Source organism: Rissa tridactyla, chromosome 4 (assembly GCF_028500815.1).
Source record: "Rissa tridactyla isolate bRisTri1 chromosome 4, bRisTri1.patW.cur.20221130, whole genome shotgun sequence".
Classification (NCBI taxonomy): domain Eukaryota; kingdom Metazoa; phylum Chordata; class Aves; order Charadriiformes; family Laridae; genus Rissa; species Rissa tridactyla.
In genome coordinates, this window is record NC_071469.1 from 83,293,192 (window position 1) to 83,315,260 (window position 22,069).

General features: G+C 50.0%; 2 protein-coding genes across 2 annotated transcripts in view; one reads left to right on the forward strand and one right to left on the reverse strand.

The window, feature by feature from the left end:
* Window positions 1-2,610: 2,610 nt before the first annotated feature.
* On the forward strand, window positions 2,611-9,703 carry CEBPG (CCAAT enhancer binding protein gamma). The gene is made up of 2 exons (XM_054199437.1): window positions 2,611-2,769; window positions 7,579-9,703. The coding sequence occupies exon 2, from the start codon at window positions 7,689-7,691 to the stop codon at window positions 8,139-8,141; it is 453 nt and encodes a 150-aa protein (XP_054055412.1). The 5' UTR covers window positions 2,611-2,769; window positions 7,579-7,688; the 3' UTR covers window positions 8,142-9,703.
* A 3,240-nt stretch (window positions 9,704-12,943) lies between these two features.
* The window catches only part of PEPD (peptidase D), a 133,430-nt gene continuing 124,304 nt past the window's right edge, over window positions 12,944-22,069 (reverse strand). Inside the window, exons 14-15 of the mRNA XM_054198808.1 lie at window positions 21,580-21,771; window positions 12,944-13,632 (exon numbers count right to left, since the gene is read on the reverse strand). Of these exons, the coding sequence (XP_054054783.1) occupies window positions 13,483-13,632; window positions 21,580-21,771 (342 nt within the window). The 3' untranslated portion in view covers window positions 12,944-13,482. The remainder of the gene's footprint in view (window positions 13,633-21,579; window positions 21,772-22,069) is intronic.

Sequence of the window (22,069 nt, forward strand, 5' to 3'; positions counted from 1 at the left end):
TCAGTGCATTTACCCTCAAATACATTAACACACTGCACATCACAGCTTCGAGTAGGGTGCTTTTACCTAAGGGGCCTATTTATTTCCACTTGTAAAATATATATACAAATATATTTATTTTCCTCTCCTCTAAATCACTGGAAAGGAAGTGACTGACTTCTCATCTAGAAGAATTCAAAGGCATGGATGTTAGACCAGCGGGAAAAACTGCCCAATGGCATCATGTGGGAAAAGTAAACCTTTAACAAAAACATGCAAGCCTGAAGTAAAAAAATCCAGTGAAGGCTTATCCAGGAGGGAAACAGAGGCAAAGAACTGAATGCCTCCAGAAAACCACATTTTTTAAAGCTAGGTTGTATGGTTTAAAGGGTGTTTTGTATGGTTTTTATTTTAAGACAAAGAAAAAATTGCCCATGAAGACAGAGGCAACTCGCATAAACAGTGGAATCAGGCACAACAGAAATGGTACAAACAGCGACAAAATAGTTTCCACGCTGTAAGTGGAAGGCTGCAGATAACTTCTTAAATCATGAGACGGGATTATGTGCGTGAAAGTGAGACATAATTACAATATTATCTGTAGTCGATACGTAGACTGTTACTATAGGAACACGTCCGGGATCAGGGTGAAGAGGACTCCATACCAGCAGGGACCAGCCTGCTCGGGGCGCCCAACTCCAGAGCTACCGCACAGCTCACGGAACTTGGAAATACGCGGGGAAAGCACGTACCTCAATGCCACATCTCAAGAGCAGTTGCCCATATATTTCTGTGATTACTTTTTAAGATCGCTTCCATCATATTCTATAGTTACTGTAACGCTGTGGGCAAAAAAATTATCCTGTGAACACTAAAGTGCACCGTGTGATGGTTTTCCTGTAATAGGATATAATGCCAACCAAGCGCTGGAGCGCCTTATGTGCATGGAATTATGTGTGAGCTTTAATGTTTAAAATAATCAGACTGTGAGAATAAGTTAGTCTACGTTTTATTTTCTTCAGCTGTCTTTGATGAGGATTAATGAATGAATGGTCACAAAGTGCTGTAAAATCCTAGGCGAGCACTCTAAGAGAACACACTTACTTAACTATTGTGAGCAAAGGATAACGTTTAATGCTTACCTGGAATTTCGCTCTAGCTATAAACGGATGAGTCATTGTCACAGAAAATGTAACAGTTCCAACTGAGAAACAGAAAAACATTAGAGATGTTAAAGCAAATACTTGATGACTGACAAGGAAAAGTATCTTCGTGGTAATGAGCTGAGCAAAACTGTTTGCCCAGGCTAATCCTCAGAATTCTTCTGCAAATGTAGTTGATTTTCCACAGGGCTTTACAAAAACAACAACAAGACCCCCCCACAACATCAGCCAGCCATAAACCAGCAAATCATTATATCCACATTACTAAGCTCTGCAACTGTGTTTACAAATCTGATTCTTCTCACTTTTGCAGATATAAAATGTTTCCCAAGCAGGTCTACGTGCTAAACTGCAGTAGTATATGGATTGGTTTAAACAAAAGCTACTTTTTCCTCACTAGTGTTTTCACTGCCCGTACACCTTAACTTGTTCAAAACTCGCTTACCTCATAAATGGGGGATTTTCAGAACTGCCCACTGCAAATAGGCACACCTCTCTATTGAAGCGTTTACTTCCCATTCAAAGAGCTATAAACACATCCCACGCACATACAATTTAAAGAAGTGTGAGCATATACATGTTCGTACTGCAATTCTTTAAGCAGAATTAAAGTGACGTGAACCAAAGTGCCCAGAAAATATTAAGGGCCAAAAAAAATTCTTCTCTACAAAAAGTGAAGTATTTTATAACAAACATACCTGTGCATCAGTGCATAACCTTCCTGTGACTCTATCATGTAGATATTTCCTAATCTGCCAGCATTTAGCTTTTTTTAAAGCTATGTTTGGAAAGGAAAATTAACTAATAATCTCTGAAATTTAGGAATTTGCCATAATTTCTGTTGTCAAGAGAACAGTTAAAATTTTTACTCAATGACTTTGGTATTCCTTCCACCTTATCTCACAACATCCTACAGAGGCAAACCACAGGGCGGCCAGGTTGAGGTGGAAATACACCGCCAGGTGTTAATTAACAGCCCAGGCAATTAAGAGATGCCAATCAGTGCAGAAACACAACACGATCCACCTCGCCTCCCGCGGGGCACCGGCCGGTTTCGTGCCAGCCACCCCCGGGAAAACGGCGCGGCCCCGGCGGCCTTGGGGGTCGGGAGCCGCCTCCTCCCTCTCGGCCGGCCCGGGGTGAACCCCCGCGCTGCCCCTGAGGGGAACCACGGGGGACCGGCGAGCTCGGCCTCTCCCCTACGGGCCGGGGGGGTGGTGGTGCGCGGGCCCGGCCCGATGCGCCTCCCCTTAGGCCGCGGGGCGGGAGGGGAGGGGAGGGGAGGCCTCCCCCGGCGGGAGCGTGGCGGCCGCCCCGCGGACAAAGGTGGGGGGTGCCCCCACCCCACGGCGGCGCAGGCCCGGGGGCGGCCGCGAGCCCCCACAACAACCGGGGCCTCGCCCTTTCAGCGTGCGGGCGGCCTGATTGGCCGCGCCGGCTGCCAATCGGGGCGGCGATTGCATCACCTCGGCGGCCGGGCGGGCGCCGATTGGCCAGGGGGGCGGGTGGAGCGGCGGGTGTCGCAACCGCCGCTCGCCCGCGCGCCGCACGGTACCGGACGAGACTCGGGCCCGGCCCGGCCCCTCCCGCCGCCGCCCGCTCCCGCCGCCCGCTCCCGCCGCCACAGGTAAGCGGGGCCGGCGGGGGGCGGCGGGAGGGGGCCGGGGCCGGGGGCCGCCTCCCGCCGTGCGGCGGCGGGCGCCGCGCATGGGAGCGTATGATGCAATCGGCGGGCGGCCCCGGCTGCCCTCCCTCCCCCGGTGAAGTCACGGCCTGGCAGCGCTGGCCGCCCGCACGGGCGGGGCGGGCGGGGCGGCGGCCCCCGGGGAGGGAGCGAGGGAGGGAGCGAGGGGAGGGGGGGCCGGGCCCGGTCCCCGCGGTGGCTGCGGGCCCCGCCGGGCCGCCCCGCCCCGCCGCCGGCCAAGCGGGGCCGCGGCCGGGCCCAGCCGCCTCCGGGCACTGAGGCGGCGGGGAGGGGAGGGTCGGGTCGGGTCCCCCAGCGGCGCTCGGAGGCCGCCGGTGGCGTGCGGTGTCGGCCGGCCCGAGCGCCTCGGCGGAGCTCGGGGTGTCTCGACAGATGGCCGAGCCCGGCGGCCGCGGGGACGGACAGCGCTGGCCGGTAGCGGGGCCCGGCGGATCAGGACGCCTCGGCAGAGGACACGGAAACGCGAATTGGGAAAAACTTTTCAGAAATAGCGATCTCCGTTCCAGTGTAAAAGAAAGGGTCCGAGTGATCCTGGCGCCTGGGATCGTTTGTGGCGCTGTCATCAGCGCTGTTGGCCTGCAATTAAATCGCATACTTTAGATGCTCCCGAGCACTTTTTATTAAGGATGGTGGAATGCATGTTTCTTGTGAGGTGTGTGGAAAAAATGGAGATTCTGAGAAAAATATGGGGAAGTGATGTTGTCAGCTGTGGCAACAGACGGTTGGTTTGAGCTACCAAGTCCCAAGAAAGTTGTTGCCAAGCCTTCAGCGTCTGAGAGCCACCGTCAGCCCTCGCCGACTGGCCTGCGAGCCCGCAGAGCCACGGGGCTGCGGGCCCTCCCCGCGCTCGGCAAATACACCTGGAGTTTCACGCTGTCGGTCTGTACCGGGTCATCCGGATTCAGATCCAGGCCCTAATGGGGCATTCCCGCAGTCCCAGGGAAGGGCGGCAGCCAGTGCTGCTCAGGTTGGGCGACTCGGCACCAGCCCAGGGAGCGGGGTGACTCGGGGCAGTAAAGTCATCCCGAGGGACGAGCGGAATCAAGTCACATCTCAGAAGACGAGCAGAGAGAAGCGCTTTGTATTTCTTGCTGCTGAGTAAAAAAAAAATACTGATTTAATTAACAAATTAAAACACATCTTTTGTTTTTTGCCAAAACAAGCATTTGGAAGTTTAATTTTTTTTTAATTTTTCTTTTTTTTGTGAAAGCAAAGATAATAAAGGCCTTGATTTGCCTGGGAGTGTCTGTGGCCCCCAAGGAGCACTGTCAGACAGTAAGAAGCATCTCTCTGCTTGAGAAGACACCTCCAGTTACCAGCTGTTTTGCTGTAGTGGGTGGCCAGTTGGTGTCCTGGGTGGCCAGTTGGTGGCCTAAGGAGGGAACAAGGCAGTTCTAACTGGCCACTGGAAGCACTACCATGTGCTGGGTGGATCCAGCCTCGGGCTGTTGCGGAGCTGGAGCCAGTGAGCAGCTTTATGGGAACAAGATGCTGGGAAACTCGTCTGGCTCTCGGAGGAGCTGCCTCCCGCGATGCTCGTTGGCATTCAACGAGCCAACCTGTTTGCAGCAAGCCTTTGTACGGCACTGTGTCTGAGAAGCCAACTCGGAGCCCCATCTGCCTCCCTACCCTCCCTGCCTCTCTCAGTTACGCGGTCCCTCACCCTTCCCTCTCTCTCCTACCTGCTGCCTTTGTATCTCTGTGCAGTATTCCCTGGAGGATGCCCCACAGCACCAGTTGCTATCTGGGATATCCTTCCCTCATTATTCTGTTGAAGAACAGACAGTTGGTAATAGGGATCCAGCCTCCAAATAATCAGGGGGAAAAATCAGTTGGAAGCCTCAGCTGTTAGCACTCCTGGGTTATCTGTGATGCAGTAGTTCGTGCTACTTGCTTTGCATAAATACTAGTTGGAGCAGGACAGGAATCCAGGTGTCATCTCTCCCAGGTAAGAGTGTGTCTCACTCACAAAATAGCTATTTGATAAAACGCAGATCAGTTGCAGTGGGAAGGAACTGCGGGAGATGCGTTCTAGCAGGGCTCGAACACTTGCTTGAGGGGTGTGACACCGGTTCATCTTCTCTGCTCACATCTGTGTACCGCCCAACTAAAATATTCCATTAAAGTTTGGTTTAATGGAACAAATAATTTTTCCTTTGAATTACAGGGGAATTAGATAGAGATCTGAAGAGAATGTTAAAGCAATATTAAATAGTTTCAATAGCATAGAGAGAAACAGCACATGGAACCTGGTAATGCGAAGAAACTTGTTAGATGTTGGGTGGGGTGCCTTTGGGGGCAGGAGCCACCCCTTCCTCTGTAGAATCTCACGAAGCACAAAAAGCAGGTTGTGAAAATGGTGTGGGTCGCTTAACTGGGCTGTCCAGCTGAAGTCAGCAAGCACGGTAACGTGTTGAAATAGAGGGGACAGGAGAGCATTCTGCCTGACTTTGACAGGATGACAAAAATTAGTGGAAAAATTCAGTTGTCAGGGTGATCTAAGGGAGCTCTGTACTCTTTGAGGGCCACAGAAATCCTGTGTTTAAAAATAAAGCTGAGACAAAGCTGGTATATGCTCCGAGAGGAGCATCTTGACTAAAAACGTCTGTGCGGTCACACATGCACAGCTCCTACAACTGGCCCTGCCAGTCGGGCACTTGTGCACAGTGACATCTTGTTAGCTGTGTCTTCAGATTAACTGCTGAACCAAACTGCTTATTTGGGCAGAATCTAAGACTTAAATGTCATTTGCAAAAGCTGCTTTAAGAGTTGAAATGGGGAAAATACTAAATACAAAGGTTAGACGTGTATGTATATAGCTTTAGCTACGCAGATGTCAGAAAGAGTTGATGGTCTCTTTCCTCCCTGAGATACGAAAATGGAAAGATTTCTTGATGGGAGGGGTGTGGGTGTACTCACTCGTCGTCTTCACTGGTTTTAACTGAGAAGACTTCTCGGTGACAGAGAATGTTAATTTGCAATAATACTGAAGCCAAACTTACTAGGCTTTTCCATGAATTGTACTGAACCACACTGCAGCTGCATCTTGTTCTGGCTCCCTCATTATGGAAGAAAATTTCCAATTGATCTAGACAGTAGGATTTTAACCTTTTTTTAATGATACCCCTAGTGGAAGCTAAAACAGCAAGGCAGACGGCTGAGAAAACACACTAACAAGAACAGCAAACAGCTGATGAAGCCATGATTTAGCATGGGCAGTGACACACCGCAGCTCGTGTACAAACACCTCACCACAGCCATCCATCCACCAGCGAGATGCGGGAGCGCAGTCCCTGTCCCCTGCGCTGGCAGGGATGCCGCCATGACCCCAGGCTGGACCCTGCCGACACAGGGCATTGCCCACCACCACCTGCAACCGCTGCCTTCCCCACGTGTCCTCTCAAGGGGGACACAGAGGGTGCTGTGAACAGCAGTCGTACGATACCGCACGTGTGCGTGACAGGGCCCAGGGCTGCCCCGCTGCCCCGCAGTGTGACCTTGGAGTACGGTTGTTTTATGCCAGTGATAGACTCTTCTTTGACATGACAGGAAATCAACGCTCGTTTGACTGATCACGGAGTACTTCTCACTGGAGCCGTAGGCAGGCGTGTCAGGAACTTAGAACAATCCTGTTGCCCTTCCCCTCTTCTCTCCCAACCTTCTCTCCCAGACTTTTCGGAGGCCATCCCATGAGGTGGGTAGAGAAGGGGAGCAGCTGTTAGCCTTGCCAGGGCCGTGTCCCTGCAGCAGCTCTGGTGGAGTCCTCTTTGTGCCACCAGTAGGGTCAGGAGCAGGCTGACCTCAGCGGCAGCAGAACGTGAGTCAGGTGAGAGGCCGTCCTGCTCGTCAGGCCTGTTTGTCTGCTGGAGAGAAGAGCGGACAATGACTGGTGCAGGAGCTGCAGCAGGGGAACGTGTTTTGCGGACGAGTCACCTACAGGTGGCAAACAGTCCCCTGTCTTTGCCACGTAGTGACTCTCAAGTTGCCATCACCCTGCCTTCCTGTCCCACCTACTCAGGCTTAGCCTGCCTTACCTTGCTTGTGGTTGAGGGGGTTTCTTTAATGTCACTCAGTCACAGCCTTCAAAGCACACTACCTTTCTCCTTAGATTATTTTTTCCGCTTAGTACTAGCGAGACCTAGAACAGTCATCCATTTGGACATCATCTTCAAGAGCAAGCACTGTACGATGGCTGAGGAAAGGTGGACAGCCTGAGCACCCTCACTCTAGAGAAGAGTGCCCGGGGAGGAATTTGTCTGTGCATACACCCAGAGGGATGGTCTGAAGAGGACAAGGACCAAGTACTCCTGTTGGTCAAGAGTCAGGCTGTTAATAGGTTTAAGCTGCAGAAGGAAAACTCCAGTCTGAAAATTAAGACAATTATATAACTGGAGGAAAAGTTAGACAGTGGAACCTGTTGCCAAGACAGAGGTTGTGAAACTGGAGATATTCAAGGCTAGGCTAGACACCCATCCATCAGGGAAGGCTTTGGAATAACTGAGTAAAGCCAGTGAACAATGCAAACAGCTTGACTAGATGACCCAGTAACAGTCCCTTCCAATCCAAATACGTTCGAGAGGCTTCTGAAATGTAGCTGGCAGCTCGTCCACTTCCAGCACAGTTGCGATGTGTTATTGCCAGATGTACCATCAGTACCCTATGCTAACACCAGGGATGTATAAGACTGGAGCTGAAGCCAGCACCTTTAATAGCATTTTTTTTTCCTTCTAGGTTCACCTTGCCCTTAATCCATGTGAAGACCTGTTGGGAACACCTTCTAGAAACAGAAGTGTCTTCGGTCTCCTAATAAATTCTGTTGTGTCCAAGAAGAGCCTGTCCAAATGAGCAAGACATCCCAACAGAACACCGCCACAGATGCCAACGGAGTAAGCGTGATTCACACCCAGGCACACACCAGTGGTTTGCAGCAGGTTCCCCAGCTGGTGCCCGTCAGTCCTGGTGGCGGAGGCAAAGCTGTGCCTCCCAGCAAACAGGGCAAGAAGAATTCCTTTGTGGATAGAAACAGTGATGAGTATCGTCAGCGCAGAGAGCGAAACAACATGGCAGTGAAAAAGAGCCGGTTAAAAAGCAAGCAGAAAGCACAAGACACGCTGCAAAGGGTCAACCAGCTCAAAGAAGAAAATGAACGCTTAGAGGCAAAAATTAAGCTCCTGACCAAGGAGCTGAGCGTACTGAAAGACTTGTTCCTCGAGCATGCGCACAACCTTGCAGACAACGTGCAACCTGTTGGCACTGAAACCACCACAACAAATCCAGAAAACAATGGACAGTAGACACGGCTGCAGCCTTACGACATGAACTCTCAAGGCGCAGCTCGTCTGCAATGCCCGTGCAGTAACCAAGCAAAAACTCTGTTCTTTTAACCATCATTTTGTGCAGATTTTCTTTTTAGGTTTAACACTGAAGATTTGATACAATTAAACCAGAAACTGCTTAGGGTATTCGTTTTAAATATTTTTCTCCTCTAAAAGATTTATCTAATAAATACAGATCTAAACTCATCGTCCACAAGGAGCTTAGTATTAGGGAAATAGCATTTTCACAGAAATGTTCACTTACCTTCTTATAGTTTGCATAATGGGAGGAATCCAACAGGATGGTTCACTGTAGTATCAGAAACTCGTAATTGGGTAAAATGCCTTTTAAATACCTTTTAGTGTATTTAAGCCCATTGTTTTCTCCATTACATATGATAAAACTGCAAAGGCCGTGGGAGGGTGTTTGCTTTCCTGTTTGGTGGAATACTGTAAATCTGTAGAGCAAGCTCTATAAAGCACCACTTACGTCTTTCCTGTCCAGTTAGAGTTAATGGGGAGGGTGTAGTAATAGTGAGCTGGGATGCTTACTGATGTTTGCTAGAAAAATAGCAATATACTATGAGGATCTATACAGGCACTTGGCTTTCAAACGGCAACTGAGTCTGACGCATGGTGTACGAGAGGTAAAGCAGCACACTGACAAAGCCTTTTAAGCCTGAGTTCACATTGCTTACGTACTGACTGGGGCCTTATGAGAACAAGATTTTGGTTTTCAGAAAATGTCAAAATGCTACCAAAACACTGCTCTGCAAAATTGCATTCTTGCTGGGGTGCAGGCACCAGGGAGAACAGAATGTGCGGGCTGGCGAAGCAATGAAGAGGGTAAGACAGCATCCGTTCAGGCTGACGTTCATCTCCATTTTCATGGCTGGTCGGATTTGCAACCAAGATCTTACAGAAATTCACGGTGATTTTGAAAATAAATGGCCCTCATTTGAATAAGTGATGCAGTGGAATTTCGGTAGCCATCATACAGCTGTGTGAAGGAGTATCTTTGGTCTTGTTTTGTTTTCATAAAAGTTTTTCTATAGCAACTTTTTTAATGCTAGTGCTCTTTGCCATGATCCATAATGCAGTGGTATGTACTATACTGAGGATTTAAACAATAAAAGTAAAGCAGGAACTTGGATGTAACCTTAATTTATTTTCATTTTTAAATATTTCATTGATGGTATGGTTGTGTTACATTTAACCTGTGTGTCTGGCTAGTGGATTATTACACTGTCTTAATTTCCCTCCTACACTACCTTTTTCCATAGATTATTTTGTAGGATGCTTGTTTGCCTTGTATCTGTACTTAGGAAAAGAACCTGGATATTATCTCTATGAAGATGCTGTTAGAAAATGAAACCTTGAAAAGTTCTTTTTGAATTTAAACTTTTAATACATGCGAAAAACTTTTATGGATTGTTTTGGATTATGGTAGTCTTTTTACAAAGATAGTTTTTTGGTTCTAGCTGCAGCTTAAGTAGGTAGGGTTGAAATACTAGAAGCTAATAAAAACCTTTTGCTTCTAACGCTGGCTTAATTTTTCTGGTCCCTTTTCTATTTCCCTCAAGTGCAGAGGTGTCCACCTCAAACAGTTACCTCTGGGAGAGCAGCGCAGCAGACTCCACTCCTGTCTTCCACTCGGGTTTTTGCTCAATGGAAAGAATCAGAAACTCACTACAGCTTTGTCTGAATTCCTGATTTAACAAAAAAAAATCAAAAGAAGAGGGAGGAACAGAACACCAAAAACTGAAAGGAAGAAGATGAGCTGAAAGCGTCCCATTTGTTACCTGTGTGCTGCTGGTGCGACTGGCAGGAGCCGGTCTCTTCCCTGGTGGGCTGTGTCCCGCTGCCTGCAGTCGGTTTGACAGCCTGGTGTGGCGTCCCCCCGATGACCACAACAAGGGTTCCAAATCTTTGCTATTTGAGTTTGGTAAGAATGGTTTCCTACGTCTCTTTGCGTGGGAGTAATACTCTTCCTGATGCTCTGGAGGCGACTCCTCCAGTTCCGCTTCCTTCTTGGTTAAAACAAAGCCACCGAGTTATGAGAAGTCATTTGTTTGCACAATGACGTTTCCGGCTGAGCGTCTCCGCACTCGGCTTTGTGTGCCCAGGGCAGCAGGTAGGCTCTGCAGCACATCAGCTGAATAGGTGAGGCCACGGACCCGAGATTATAGCGTTATTAGTTTAAATGTACCCTCGGTGAGCGTTTTGTTGCGAGGAAGGGGTCAGTCTGTTGCGTTGAGCCCACTCCTGCCAAAAGAGCTGTCTGGGAGCCCCCAGGAGCAAGGGCAGGGGCCAGGCGTCCCCCCCCGCCCCAGCCTGTGACAGCGAAGAAACCGCCTCAGTCCCAGCCCTCTGCTGCCACAGAACACCCGCACCTTGCTGACCCCCGCGATTCCCTCTTCTTCCTAAAGAAAGCCTGGAATAAATACACACCTACACAAGAAAATTTCAGTGTAGGCCTATAAAAGTTAAGATTATTCTTTTGACACGTTTTTCTTAAAAACAACTGTAGTCTGTGATGGGACCCAGCGCCTGTCACGACACAGCGGCGCGTTACAGCTCCTCATTCCCGGTCGCTGCAGCACGGAGAGACGGGCTCTGCTCCAGCCCCTCGGGCACCAGGAGCCTCTCCCACCCTTCCCAGCCCTGCAGCGCCCTGGGCCTGGCACATAAACCCAGGGGCTCCAACCCCGCGGGCTGTGGCCATTAGAAAGGTCCCCAGCGCTCGGACCTTTCCAAGCACATGAACTTGCTCAACGCAACGCACTCTGGTATTTTGGTGCCACTCTAGTCCAGTCCGCTCGCACCAAGGGGAAAGGCATTTGGGTGCTTGCTAACAGCCTAAAATAGCCTCACGTACTCAAAGTTTGCCCTAACTGTATTTTCCTCCCACTAATACATTTTAAGTATACTAAATATCACTTTGCCTTTTTTTTAAAGGCTTACTTCCCTGCCCCCTCCATGCTAATTTAGAAAAAAGTTCTAATTCACTTTTTGCTTAAGTAGATAAAAAATTATCATAATTCACCAAGTTCCCAGGCCCGATTATGAAGGCAAATGGCAGAGGGTGCACCATTGCAGAGCGAATCCCGGTCTCGGGCAAGCGAAAGGCGAGAGCAGGCGGCTCCCCAGAGCCGGCGCTGGGGTTTGATCCCGGTACATGCCGGAGCAGACCCAGCTCTGCCGCAGCCGTGCTGGACTGCCCGACCTGTTCCACAGGAGCAGAGCCCCGCGTTTGCCAAGGCTAATCACAGCCAGGGAAAGGCCTATTAACGAGAATGGGGTTATGGCTTCCTTGAAACGATTCCAAAACTCTTTTTTTGAAAATCTGCAGTGTTACTTTAAACTAGTAACTGCTACTGAGCCCAAGCACCAGCAGGTCTCGGAGTGCCCCAAGGAGGGAGCGATCCCGCGGGTGAGCTCCGAGTGCTCCGATGTGGCGGGAGCGAGCCTGAGGCCTCGAGCACCGGCTCGCACCCAAAAACCCTCCTGAGTTTTAGGGGCAGCCGGGTGCAGAGCAGCAGCAGCGACGCTCCCGCGTTCCTGCGCCGCGCAGCCCGCTGTCCCCGCAGGGGTCAGAAGCCAGCGCTGGCGCCGCTGCCCCCACACCCTCCCCTCGGCCCTTCCCCTCCACGAGACCTCCCCCACTTACCTCTCACAAACCAACACCAGCAACCTTTCAAAAAAGGTAAATAGGCTCATTTGCTAATAAAATGACACTAAACACAAGGAGTGAAGTGCCCTGCATTATTTCACAATGTGTTTCTTTGGTCCCCAACCTGCAGTTTCCTATTTAGCAGCGGGTCACCAAGCTGTTAGGAATAAAGCCAGGTTCTTGTCACACAGATCAACCCCATCAGCAAAAAGAGCTCTCCGTAGAGCGCCACATTCAACAATTTTTAAGGAAATTATTTCAGTCCCAGGTGGGGGGCACAAAGACAGTAACACGGTAGTTTTGACACCGTCCAAGCCCATATTGTGTTGTACACCCTGTGTGGGACAGGGGCGTGCAGGCACCTGGAGCTCACAGCCGCTCCACCGCCCGCACCGTGCCAGCTCCAGGGGAGCGACGGGACCGAGGGGACCACGGCAGCCGACCTGCGCCGTGGGGAAATCCCCGTCTGCCGAGTGGGGACACCCAAAAGGCCCTGATGTCCCGCTGTCACTTCTGTCCCCAAACTGTGCGATGGAGCCCGACGACCAAACAGGAGTTTGGATGTGTTCATAGAATTGAGCAAGATTATTTTTATGTAGTTACAGCAACTAGTGCTATTTTATGATGCAAGAAATATATTTATTCTCCTGCAGGCTGATGAACACCTCAGTAAAGAAAGGCTTTTCTGGGTAATTTAAATCTTGCATGAATGGAACGTCATTTTATGATCATTGTTAATATGTTTGTGGTGTATCCAAATAAAACTTACATGACTTCACTCTGAACCGGCTAACGCTGGGCAGCTAAAAATAACTATGGTTCTGCAGAGCACACGCTGCGGGACGACCCCGAGCCCTGCAGCAGAGGTACTCCCTTCTTGCCATTTCTGAGGCTCGCAGAGCAACCTCTGTTTTCGAGGAACAAGTAGATGGACAAATCTAACAGGCCTCGGGCTGCCTGTGAAGGACCAGTATCCCCACTGCCCAGAGCAGAGAAATCTGGCTAACGAAGGGTCAAAGTTTCCAGAGCACAAATTGGTAGAAAGGTCAGGTAAAGAAGCAGGAATGGGGGCAGAAGACCATAATGATCATAAAGTTGTGACCATAAATGATGCCAAGGATGAATTTTAATAAAAATTTGATTCTGCTTACTCCATTGACACTGAAATAAGATCCGTAAGAAAAATATAAGTGTCATTATGTCCACCGAGTACAGCTGATTTTTCTTCTGTGTTTTTTGCAGTGCTTGTGATGAAGTTCAAGGAAGGACTTCAATGGTTACAATCGCTGGCAGCATTCAGATAATCCATTTGGTATTTTAAAGAGTCCCAATCATCAAAATTCAGATTTAATTGCGAGGTATGTCTGAGCTGGGATGTGACACAAGTATAAGCCCCACTGACACTGCAGCCGGGTTATTTAGGTGGCACTTGGTAACGTGAACGGCTGCTTGTGAGCAGCAGCATCTGAATTCCCTGGATATCGAGTGCTGAAGCCTTCTACCTTCATTTTTAATGAATTAATCATTCCCGCTAAGAGCCTGCCTGCCTCTCCTGCTATTAAGAATTGGATAAATTTTGTTTTATGTGCTGCAGCATGAAATCAGAACGATGACTGATTAGTGTGAGACTAAGTACCACCCTGACGTTTACTGCTGTTGGCTGGAGAGGCGGTCGAAGGACTTGGCACTGCTTTGGCCGTCTGCCATGAAAGCCTCTATTTCTTCAACAGTACGTGGGACGCACGTTAGCAGCTCCATTCCGCTGGCTGTCACTGCGATGTCGTCCTCGATGCGGACCTGTCACAGAGAACACGGGGTTACCGAGGTGTTGCAGCTGGGGTGAGACACACGTCAGGCAGCGATGGCCGCGGGAGCACCGGGCACGTTGCAGCCCGCGGCGCTGATGCCACACCAGGTAGAGCAGCACCGGGACTGCCCGCATCACCGGCAGCGCGGCGCGGAGCTCCGCAGGGCCCCGTCCTCCCTGGGACGCTGGGAGCCCCACGGTGACCCCGCAGTGTGGCCCCGCGGGAGGCGGTGGCCCCGCAGGAGAGTCGGGTGGTGCTTCTGCTGCCTGGGGTACAGCAGGGACGGGCTGAGCGAGACGCTGCATCCACCACCTTGTGCTGTGTAATTGCACAGGGCCAGTAAATCTCCCCCCCAACATCAGGAGCAGCAAAAGGAAGGTTCTGCCCTGAATTTGCCTCCATCCTTGCTGGAGACAGGCTCGGCAGCCATGCCTGCCCCGCACCCGCAGCCGTCTTCGTGCTAAGCTGCACTGAGCTGCTCTTTGCACCTAAACATCACATACTCTTGTCTCCAAACTCAATCAGCTTCCAAAGGAGGAACTGCAACGTGAAATAGCTTGTAGCTGATATTCAAAACGTTGAATTTTGAGCTGATGAGAAAGTCTTAAGCAGGTCAGACATTCCTTTTAAAATACAATCATTGCATTTCAAACCATGCAAGGAAAAAGCAGGTCCTCTCCGTCTTCCAGCTCTTGTTCTGTTAAAATGAAAAGTATGCTCCATTTCTGTTTGACTCTAATCTCTTCTTACCAGTAAATATGCCGACACAGTCATTTCCTGTTATCTTATCAGAAAAATGTTAGTAAGTCGCTAAGCTGCAATAAAAGCAATTTTAGTAAGGTGTAAATCCAACAGAACACAAACTCCAGGGACTCCCACCTTACAGTTGCTCTAATTGTTTCTGACCTCTTGACATTTCAACTAAAAATAAAGCTGGTTAACATTTGTACGTCTGATTGCAAAATAATCCATTTGTTCAAACAAAATGAGTCATCCAGTCCTTGTTAAACTGTTTAATGATGTCTTTGCCAGATTATTTCTTTTACTTGGTATCAAGTTAAATAAGTATTATAAAGCAGAATTAAATAAACAAACTCCATTGAGTTCACACATTTGATTTGGGCAGTAAATCTGAAAGGCGTAAGGCTCTTTGGGTGCCCGAGCGGCCGGCGCCCCATGGCAGAAGAGGAAACCGTTGACCCACGGAGCGAGTGTGTGCGCTCCAGCAGGTCTCACCAGGGTGGGGGTTCCCATTCATTGCTTCGAGTTTGGCCAGCTGAGCAAAACATGACCCATGGATATGGCAAGATGGTGAGATTGCGTCTAAAGGTAGATCGTGCCCCCTCTTTGCAGCAGCTCAGCATCAGCCCTGCTGGGCACAGCCTGCCCGGCCGCGTCAGCCCCTGCCCAAGACCCGCTGGTACCCGCCAGACTCCAGGGGACGGATCTGGGGACACGGTAAAAGCTAAAGCATCGCGTTGGCAAGCACACCGGTGTAAAGGGAGCTGGGCACGGCGCTGACGTGGAAAGTAAAAATGTTAGTGCAAAAGTGAGTCCGAGCACAGAGGCAAGACAGCCAAAGCCAGAGCTGACACTGCCGACGGAGAGTCTCTTCCCGAGCACCACCAGCTTCGCAAACCTGCCCCGCTTGAGCTGAAATTCCCCAGTGTATCTGCCACGGAGACGCACCTGCCACAATTCATCTGCTTAATCAGTAAGAATAGCAAAAAAAAAGAAAAGAATTGGTGTTTCCCAGTTCGGAGTTTCATGCCTTCACCAATACCTTGGCGCTCTTTGAGGGGACGGACTGATGTGAAAGCAGAGCGGATGAAAGCCAAGGAGGGAGGGGGAAGAACAAGTGGGACAAGGTGCCTGCCAACGCTGTGCCCTGTCCGGGCCACAGGAGAGACGAGGCTGGGGAAGGAGCTGGAGTGGCGAAAGGAGCCAGGGGAAGGCAGATACAGTGACTGACAAATAATGGACAAAGGGAGACGGGGCTGGGTCAGGGGTCCGGGAAGGGAGCTGCTGAGGGAGGTGAGAAGCGAGGCACCCTGAGCGAGGAGGGCACAGGGGGTGCTGGAGCCGCGAGTTACCGAACGGGGGTGGACAGGGAAACCCATCAGTCTGGAGTGCCACCCACAGCAACTCATGGTAGAGGAGGAACATTGTTGGGAGATCATGTGATGGATCCACAGCTGTGACTGCTGTGAAAAGTGGGAGAGCCAGCGCCGTCCCACCAGTCTGCTCACCATCTCCAAATGGTCTTTGGGAGGTCACTGGGGGCCACAGACCCACCGCTCCCTGGGCTTCACCCACCACTCCTAGGAAAGCTCCAGCTCTTTCTCCAGGATCTAACCATTTCCCTGCCGGCATGAATCTCGCCTGAAATGAGTGCTTGCCCTAACAGAGAAGCCAGACTTCTCGCTCTCAGGGCACGTTTTTCCTTTGCCGAAAAGCAACACAAGTGCAGAGGAACACAGGTTCTCAAGGGGGAAGAGATTTTTGCATTTGCTCTTTTCCTTCACACCCTCCACACCTCACCCTGAGCTTAAAACTCAGCAGCAGCAAGAGGCGGCTTCAGAGGACCTGCAAAACCTTCCCTACAGGAGAGCCCGGCATTGGTCTTGTCTCCTGTCCAAATGGACAAAAGACGCTGGATCTGCCTGGCAAGGCTCACTGGCTTGGGGCTGCCGTTCCCAGTGGGGGACAGCGGTTATGAAACTCGCTCTCAGAGCTGTCCCTGTTTGCAGGCTCTTTGTTTGACAGTGCTGCTTGTTTTGGGGCTGCGGAGCGGTTTGGAATCGGACATGGCTTAAAGGAACAGGGAAGCGAGGTGTGAGGTGCCTTCAGGGTGCTCTGCAAACCCCCCGGGCTTTGCTTTCTCGCTGTGAAGCGGCACGCTGCACAAAGCACTCCCGCAAAGGTGGAGTGGCCAGGAATGCCAGGACTGTCCCTAAAATGCCTTTTCCTTATCAAGGGCAGTGGCATGATCTGTCTAGATAGACCTGATTGCACAACCGCCTAACGGCAGCAGCAGACCATCATGTGGCTGGACTCAGCGGCCCCCGCGCTGTCCCCGAGCAGGGCTGCGCGGGCACAGCCAAGCACAGCACCGCAGTTAGCGGCAGCGCTGCTGTCAGCTCTACGCACAGCCTCGCACTTTGTCCTGACTTACTAACGCGGCCATGCTCCCCAGAGCCTCCCGCCCTATCTTCCGAGCGAAGGGGGTTGTAGCACTCAGACCTTTCTTTTGGATGATGATATATAGAAAAGGCTTTTGAGAATCAAGAAACAATTTTGGCCAATTAAATAGTCCAGATTTGCACGATGACAGATCCCAGACGTGATTAAAAAAGACCACTGGTGACATGTTTCCTTTTGTTTTAATCTATTGAGCATTGGTTTGATGATGGCTGTGGAAGGCAGTAATACTATCACTGCAAGATCTCTGGGCGGAAGATTCGCCTGGGAAAGGACAATAGGACGTGGGGGACACACGCCACCCCACAGCAGATGAGCACACGTGCTTCTGTGGGGCAGAAGGGTCCGCATGTCTGGCTTTGTAGCTGGTGTCCTACACAGGCAGATGCACGTAGCCAAGGGGACTTACCTCAACTCAGCCATTGACTCACCAATGATTCTTGGTAGAGCAAACTTACCACGAGCAGGGTTCGACACCGTTATTTCCGGGGGACTGGCTGGCAAACAGCGCTGCCCCGTCAAACGCAGGGCCGGGGGAGGCACGGTCCCCTGCCCACCTCACACCACGTGCCAGTGCCAGGATGGTTTCTACGGGGGCTGACAGGATGGTGCGACACAGTGACGCTCAGCCCACGCCGCCAGTCTTTCCTCCTCTCAGTCACAAGCACGTCCTTGCGCCAGGGACACTTTATTTTAAAGGTCCACAAATAAATATTTTATAAAAGAGGATCAAAATTAGGCAGGGTGAGGCCACGTATTTCATTAGATCAACTGATATGGCTGGCAAAAGAAGCTTCAGGCACACAGTCCCTTCATCCAGGCCCAAAAAGGAGCAATAAACTATAAGCTAAATACAGGTTAGAAACAACTGCTCTTACTTTAACCTCATTATGTTAATTAGACAACTTAAGAGAAAAGGGTTAAAAAGGTTTATAAGCAACTAGTCACTGGTTTTGGGTTGTCTACAACTATCACTTCTCTTAAAAGACCTTTAAAGAAAGCTATATATTTCATTATGACAACTGCTTTTCTACGAAAACTTAAAAAAAAAAATGCTGTGTAGCATTATTACTGCTGCATAATATGAAATTTAAAAAGTAGATGAGCATAATATTTATTGCCTAGTAACCGATTTAACTCCACAACACACATTCACCATAAACCCCGAAACAGAGCTCAGCCTTCTGAAAAATGAAAATCAGGACAGAGACAACTGCAACTCTGTGAACCAAAGGTAGAAGCAATTAAATATCCTGCTTTTTATTCAGTTTAACATTTGTTCCTGAGTGAGGGAAGCACTATTGTTTTGAAAAATACTGTAATATTAGCGGATCTTCAAGGTCCTAGGCTTTGCAAATCTATTTAACTTTTAAATGAGAAAAATCTGCAAATGAAAAAAAGTAATGTATTTAACATTTAGCTGTCTTTCAGCATTTTCTCAAAGTTGCATAGAGTTCTCACATATTAAGTCTAGTGCTAGTTCTACAAATCCTAGGGAAAAATAAAGCCTGAACAGGGACTGAATATTTATTTAAGGCCAAAAAAAGATTGAACGGTTTGAGAAAACATCGTATGGACTGCATGAATCAGTAATCAGCTTATGAGGAATGGAAATGTCAAACCCTAAAGGGCAGCACTTGGAGTCAGTATTTCCCCTTCCCCGAGGAACGGGCTGCTTTTCCCCAGCGATAGAGACAGCCGTGTACCCGTACCTCTATTTGCACAGCCATGTTTATTTATGAGCGCGGCGCGGGCAGAGTCCAGGCGGAGCAGAGGTGCCCGGGGACGGGCACGGCGCCAGTGCCCAACGGCAGCCCTTGCCCCACAGAATTTGTGACCTCGGTGAATTGGACCTTAGTGTTGCAGATGCAGAACTGAAGTACACGTGACCGAGCGCCTTCCCAAAACCGGCTGAGGAAGCTCCGAGGGACTGAACCCAACGGCAGAGTCCGGGGCTTCGGAGAGGGCAGCCCATGCTCTCAGAAGCAGAGCCCCAGCAAAACTCCTTGCCCCGCTCCAGAGCTCCGTGTTTGACCCCAAACAGCTCTCGTTTGGTGAAAGCCCACGTTAGGAGGTGCCTCAGCAGCAGCTGCAGGGTCTGTGCGAGAGGAGGCGGGAGGCTGGGCTGCCCAGGGACCCCCCCGTCCCCAGCCACGCAGAGCGGAGGAAACCTCCTGCTGCCTCATCCTCTCCTGCTCTCGCAGCTCCTACAAGCTCTTCATGGCCAACGCCAGGCAGCCTGAATTACAATAAATGGCTACAGTCTTGCCCTTTTTGGCACGGCAAAAGAGCTTCTCTTCTTGAGGCAGAGACTTGTCACAGTCAAGAAAATTATCCAAAGCCCAAAAAAGACATGAATTCAAGGTGAATTCATTAAAATCCACAAATCCCCTGTGCGGACAGTCTTACTCAGAATTACAGTGGGGTTACTTTGGTTAATGTAAGTTCATTTTTGAAGTGAATTAAACTAAACCAAATTAAGAACATTTTAATTAGCGCTGAGCTCTGCAGAGGGAAACGGACTACTTATTTCCTTTTGTAGAACGTCTTTTTCTTTTAAACTTAAAGGAAGATTGGATTGGCTGTAGTGAGCTCCTTAGCTAGAACTGACACCAATACTAACCCTGTACTACTAATCCTTGTCAGTAACAGCACTGGGCTTCACAAGATCTTTTTTAATCACATAGAGAGAAAGTTTCCCGACATGCTTTTGAGAAATACTCACTCATTCTGGATAAACTAGAATGAACCAGCATGTAGATAACTAAGCATGCTACACAACACAAATTGCATCTTCTATTTATGCAGAACCAAGTCAGAATTGTAAATATGGAAAAATTCATTTTGATTGCATTATAATTCAGCTTTTGTGTAGAATTCAGAAATATTCGGATGTACTTCAGTCTCAGATTTTATTTCCATTCTTCTCCTGGACAAAATCAAGTGACAACATCTGGCTCAGGGTATGTGTGTATTATTATTTTTTTCTCTCTAAGTAAAATGTATTGTTCCCAGGGGGATCGGAGATTTAGATTTTTGCTCAATCGTTTTTGGGCAGCTCCCCCTTTTAGGGAAGTTTGTTGGCTGGCTCTCCTTACGAGTCATCATTACAGGAAGCTAAGCAAAAAACAGGGGAGAGAGTTAGACTTTGCTTGAAATCTCTGGAACAAAAGTGCCCGATCCAGCCACTTATTACCAAGGTAGAGATCCCGTGCTGTCACCCCTGTTCCACGCACACACAGGTGGCAGGCGAGCCACGTGCATGCCTCAAGCTGCAAAGCTGGGGCGGGCGTTCCCAGCAAGTCATGGAAAAACGTGCGCTTTGCTGAGCATTTCCAGAGAAAGCTCAGCAGGAATCAATTCAACTGCCGAAAAACTCCCACAGAGTGTTTACAAGGAACGCCAAGATAGTTAAACCTGTTCTCATTGTGGTATCAAGCTACACAAGTGCTTTATAGCATTCCTTTAAAATACGCTTCAGCGTGCAGCGCCATATAGAACGTGCTCCCAGTTAGAAAAGGCAGGGTTAGCTGCCTTGCCTTCACCAGGCAGCTCCAACTGGTGGAGCCTTCGGCTGGCTGGCTGGCAACCCTCGATAAAGGAACACCAGAGACACAGATAACATCCCAAGCCTCAGCAGTGAGTTAAACGCCAGCGCGGGCAAAGCCCCGTGCCTCTCGGGAGGCTGCACACCCCCGTACGGGTACCCTCGGCAGGGGCTACCCCCCAGCCCGGCTGGCTCGCCCCATGGCCACAGCACACACAGCTCCTCTGGCGGGGCTGGTGCTTCAAAGCCAGCTCAGACCAAAAGCCTTACAGTAACTACCCTCTCATGGCTGGCGTACAGCGGTAAATTAGTCGATGGCAGCAGCAGACAATTCCTAATGAGTGACTTTTCATACCAGAAAATCACCGCCGTTGCCAGTGATTGTTAGCTGTGTTGGGACTCAGCAGAAAAGCCACGCGGAGGACGGGCACTGCAGCTGCCTGCTCTATCTTCTCTGTGCATGCATACGGAAGCTCGGAGAACAATGCGGCACCCTTCAAATGCTCGCCCTGCTAAAATGAAACCCCACTGGAAGCCACTGCAGCTGCTCAACGCTCTGCGAGGGCGGTGGCTTTGAATGGGGAATGTGCCCTGGGGAGCACGGAGGAACAAGGCCCCTCTGCCTGTATGGGAATGGTGGCCGGGACGGTGGCTGCATCCCGAGTCAGCCAGCCTCCCTGCGCCGCCGGAGCCTGCCCTGCCACACCTCCCGCACCACTGCTCGCCAGGACCATCGGCCGTTCCCTTGGAAAACAGGGATGGCTTTACATTCATTCACAAGTTTCGTGCTGTTCTGGCAACAGTCCAGTAAAAGCAATTATTGCTGTTTTTCTCTACTGCCTCCCTGACTCAAACAGCATCAGGCTCTTCTGCCCTGTGAGGGAGCACTGGACTGTGCTGCTGCCAAGGAAGCTAACTCTGGAATATGGATCAGATCTCAGCCTCCTATTACCTAAGATACATGTTTCACACATTACACAAAACACCTACCTGGCAAGTCACTGTACAACGAAACAACGAAAAAAGCCTCCACTTTGTTTGCAGGGTCAAATGGCCCAAGGTGCTGCTTCAGGAACGGCGCTATGTGCAATACATTACCACTTCCGAAAGATTTCTTCTCAAATACATAGCAGAGGCAAACAAACAGAAAACCAATTTCAGAAAACCATCCGGTTAAGAATTACTCACCCCACCAAATCCTCTGAAGCGCTGCAGGACATCATTGTTGATGAAGCAGGACTGCGCTGGGTCACGGAGGGCTTGGTCCAAGAGATGGTCAATGAAGTAGATGCCCGGCTCGATGGTGAGGACCATGCCCTGCTCCAGGCTGCGGGCAGTACGCAGGCTCCGCAGCCCCGGCAGGTCGATGCGCTCCACTCCCTGCAGAAGAGACGCCGGTTCAGAGACAGAAAGGCAATCCCTGCTGGCCTTTTATCAACGCCCTCCTACGCTGGCTGCTCCATAAGAGACCCAAAATACAAGAAATAATCCGGAAGTAGAGGACTGAAACGGTGCCGTACCGTTCCCTCTCTCTCTCTCATCAGTCCCTCATTTCGCTCTCATGTACAGCAATGATCAGCCTTCAACTCAACACCCAAATGGGTTTTGCACCACAGAAATCCTGGCTTTGGGTATGCTTGGTTCCATCACTCTCCACCTTGGGAGAAGTGCTGCACTA

Coding starts and splice junctions, on each gene's coding strand:
- CEBPG (XM_054199437.1), top strand. CDS start 7,689: ATGAGCAAGACATCCCAACAGAACACCGCCACAGATGCCAACGGAGTA.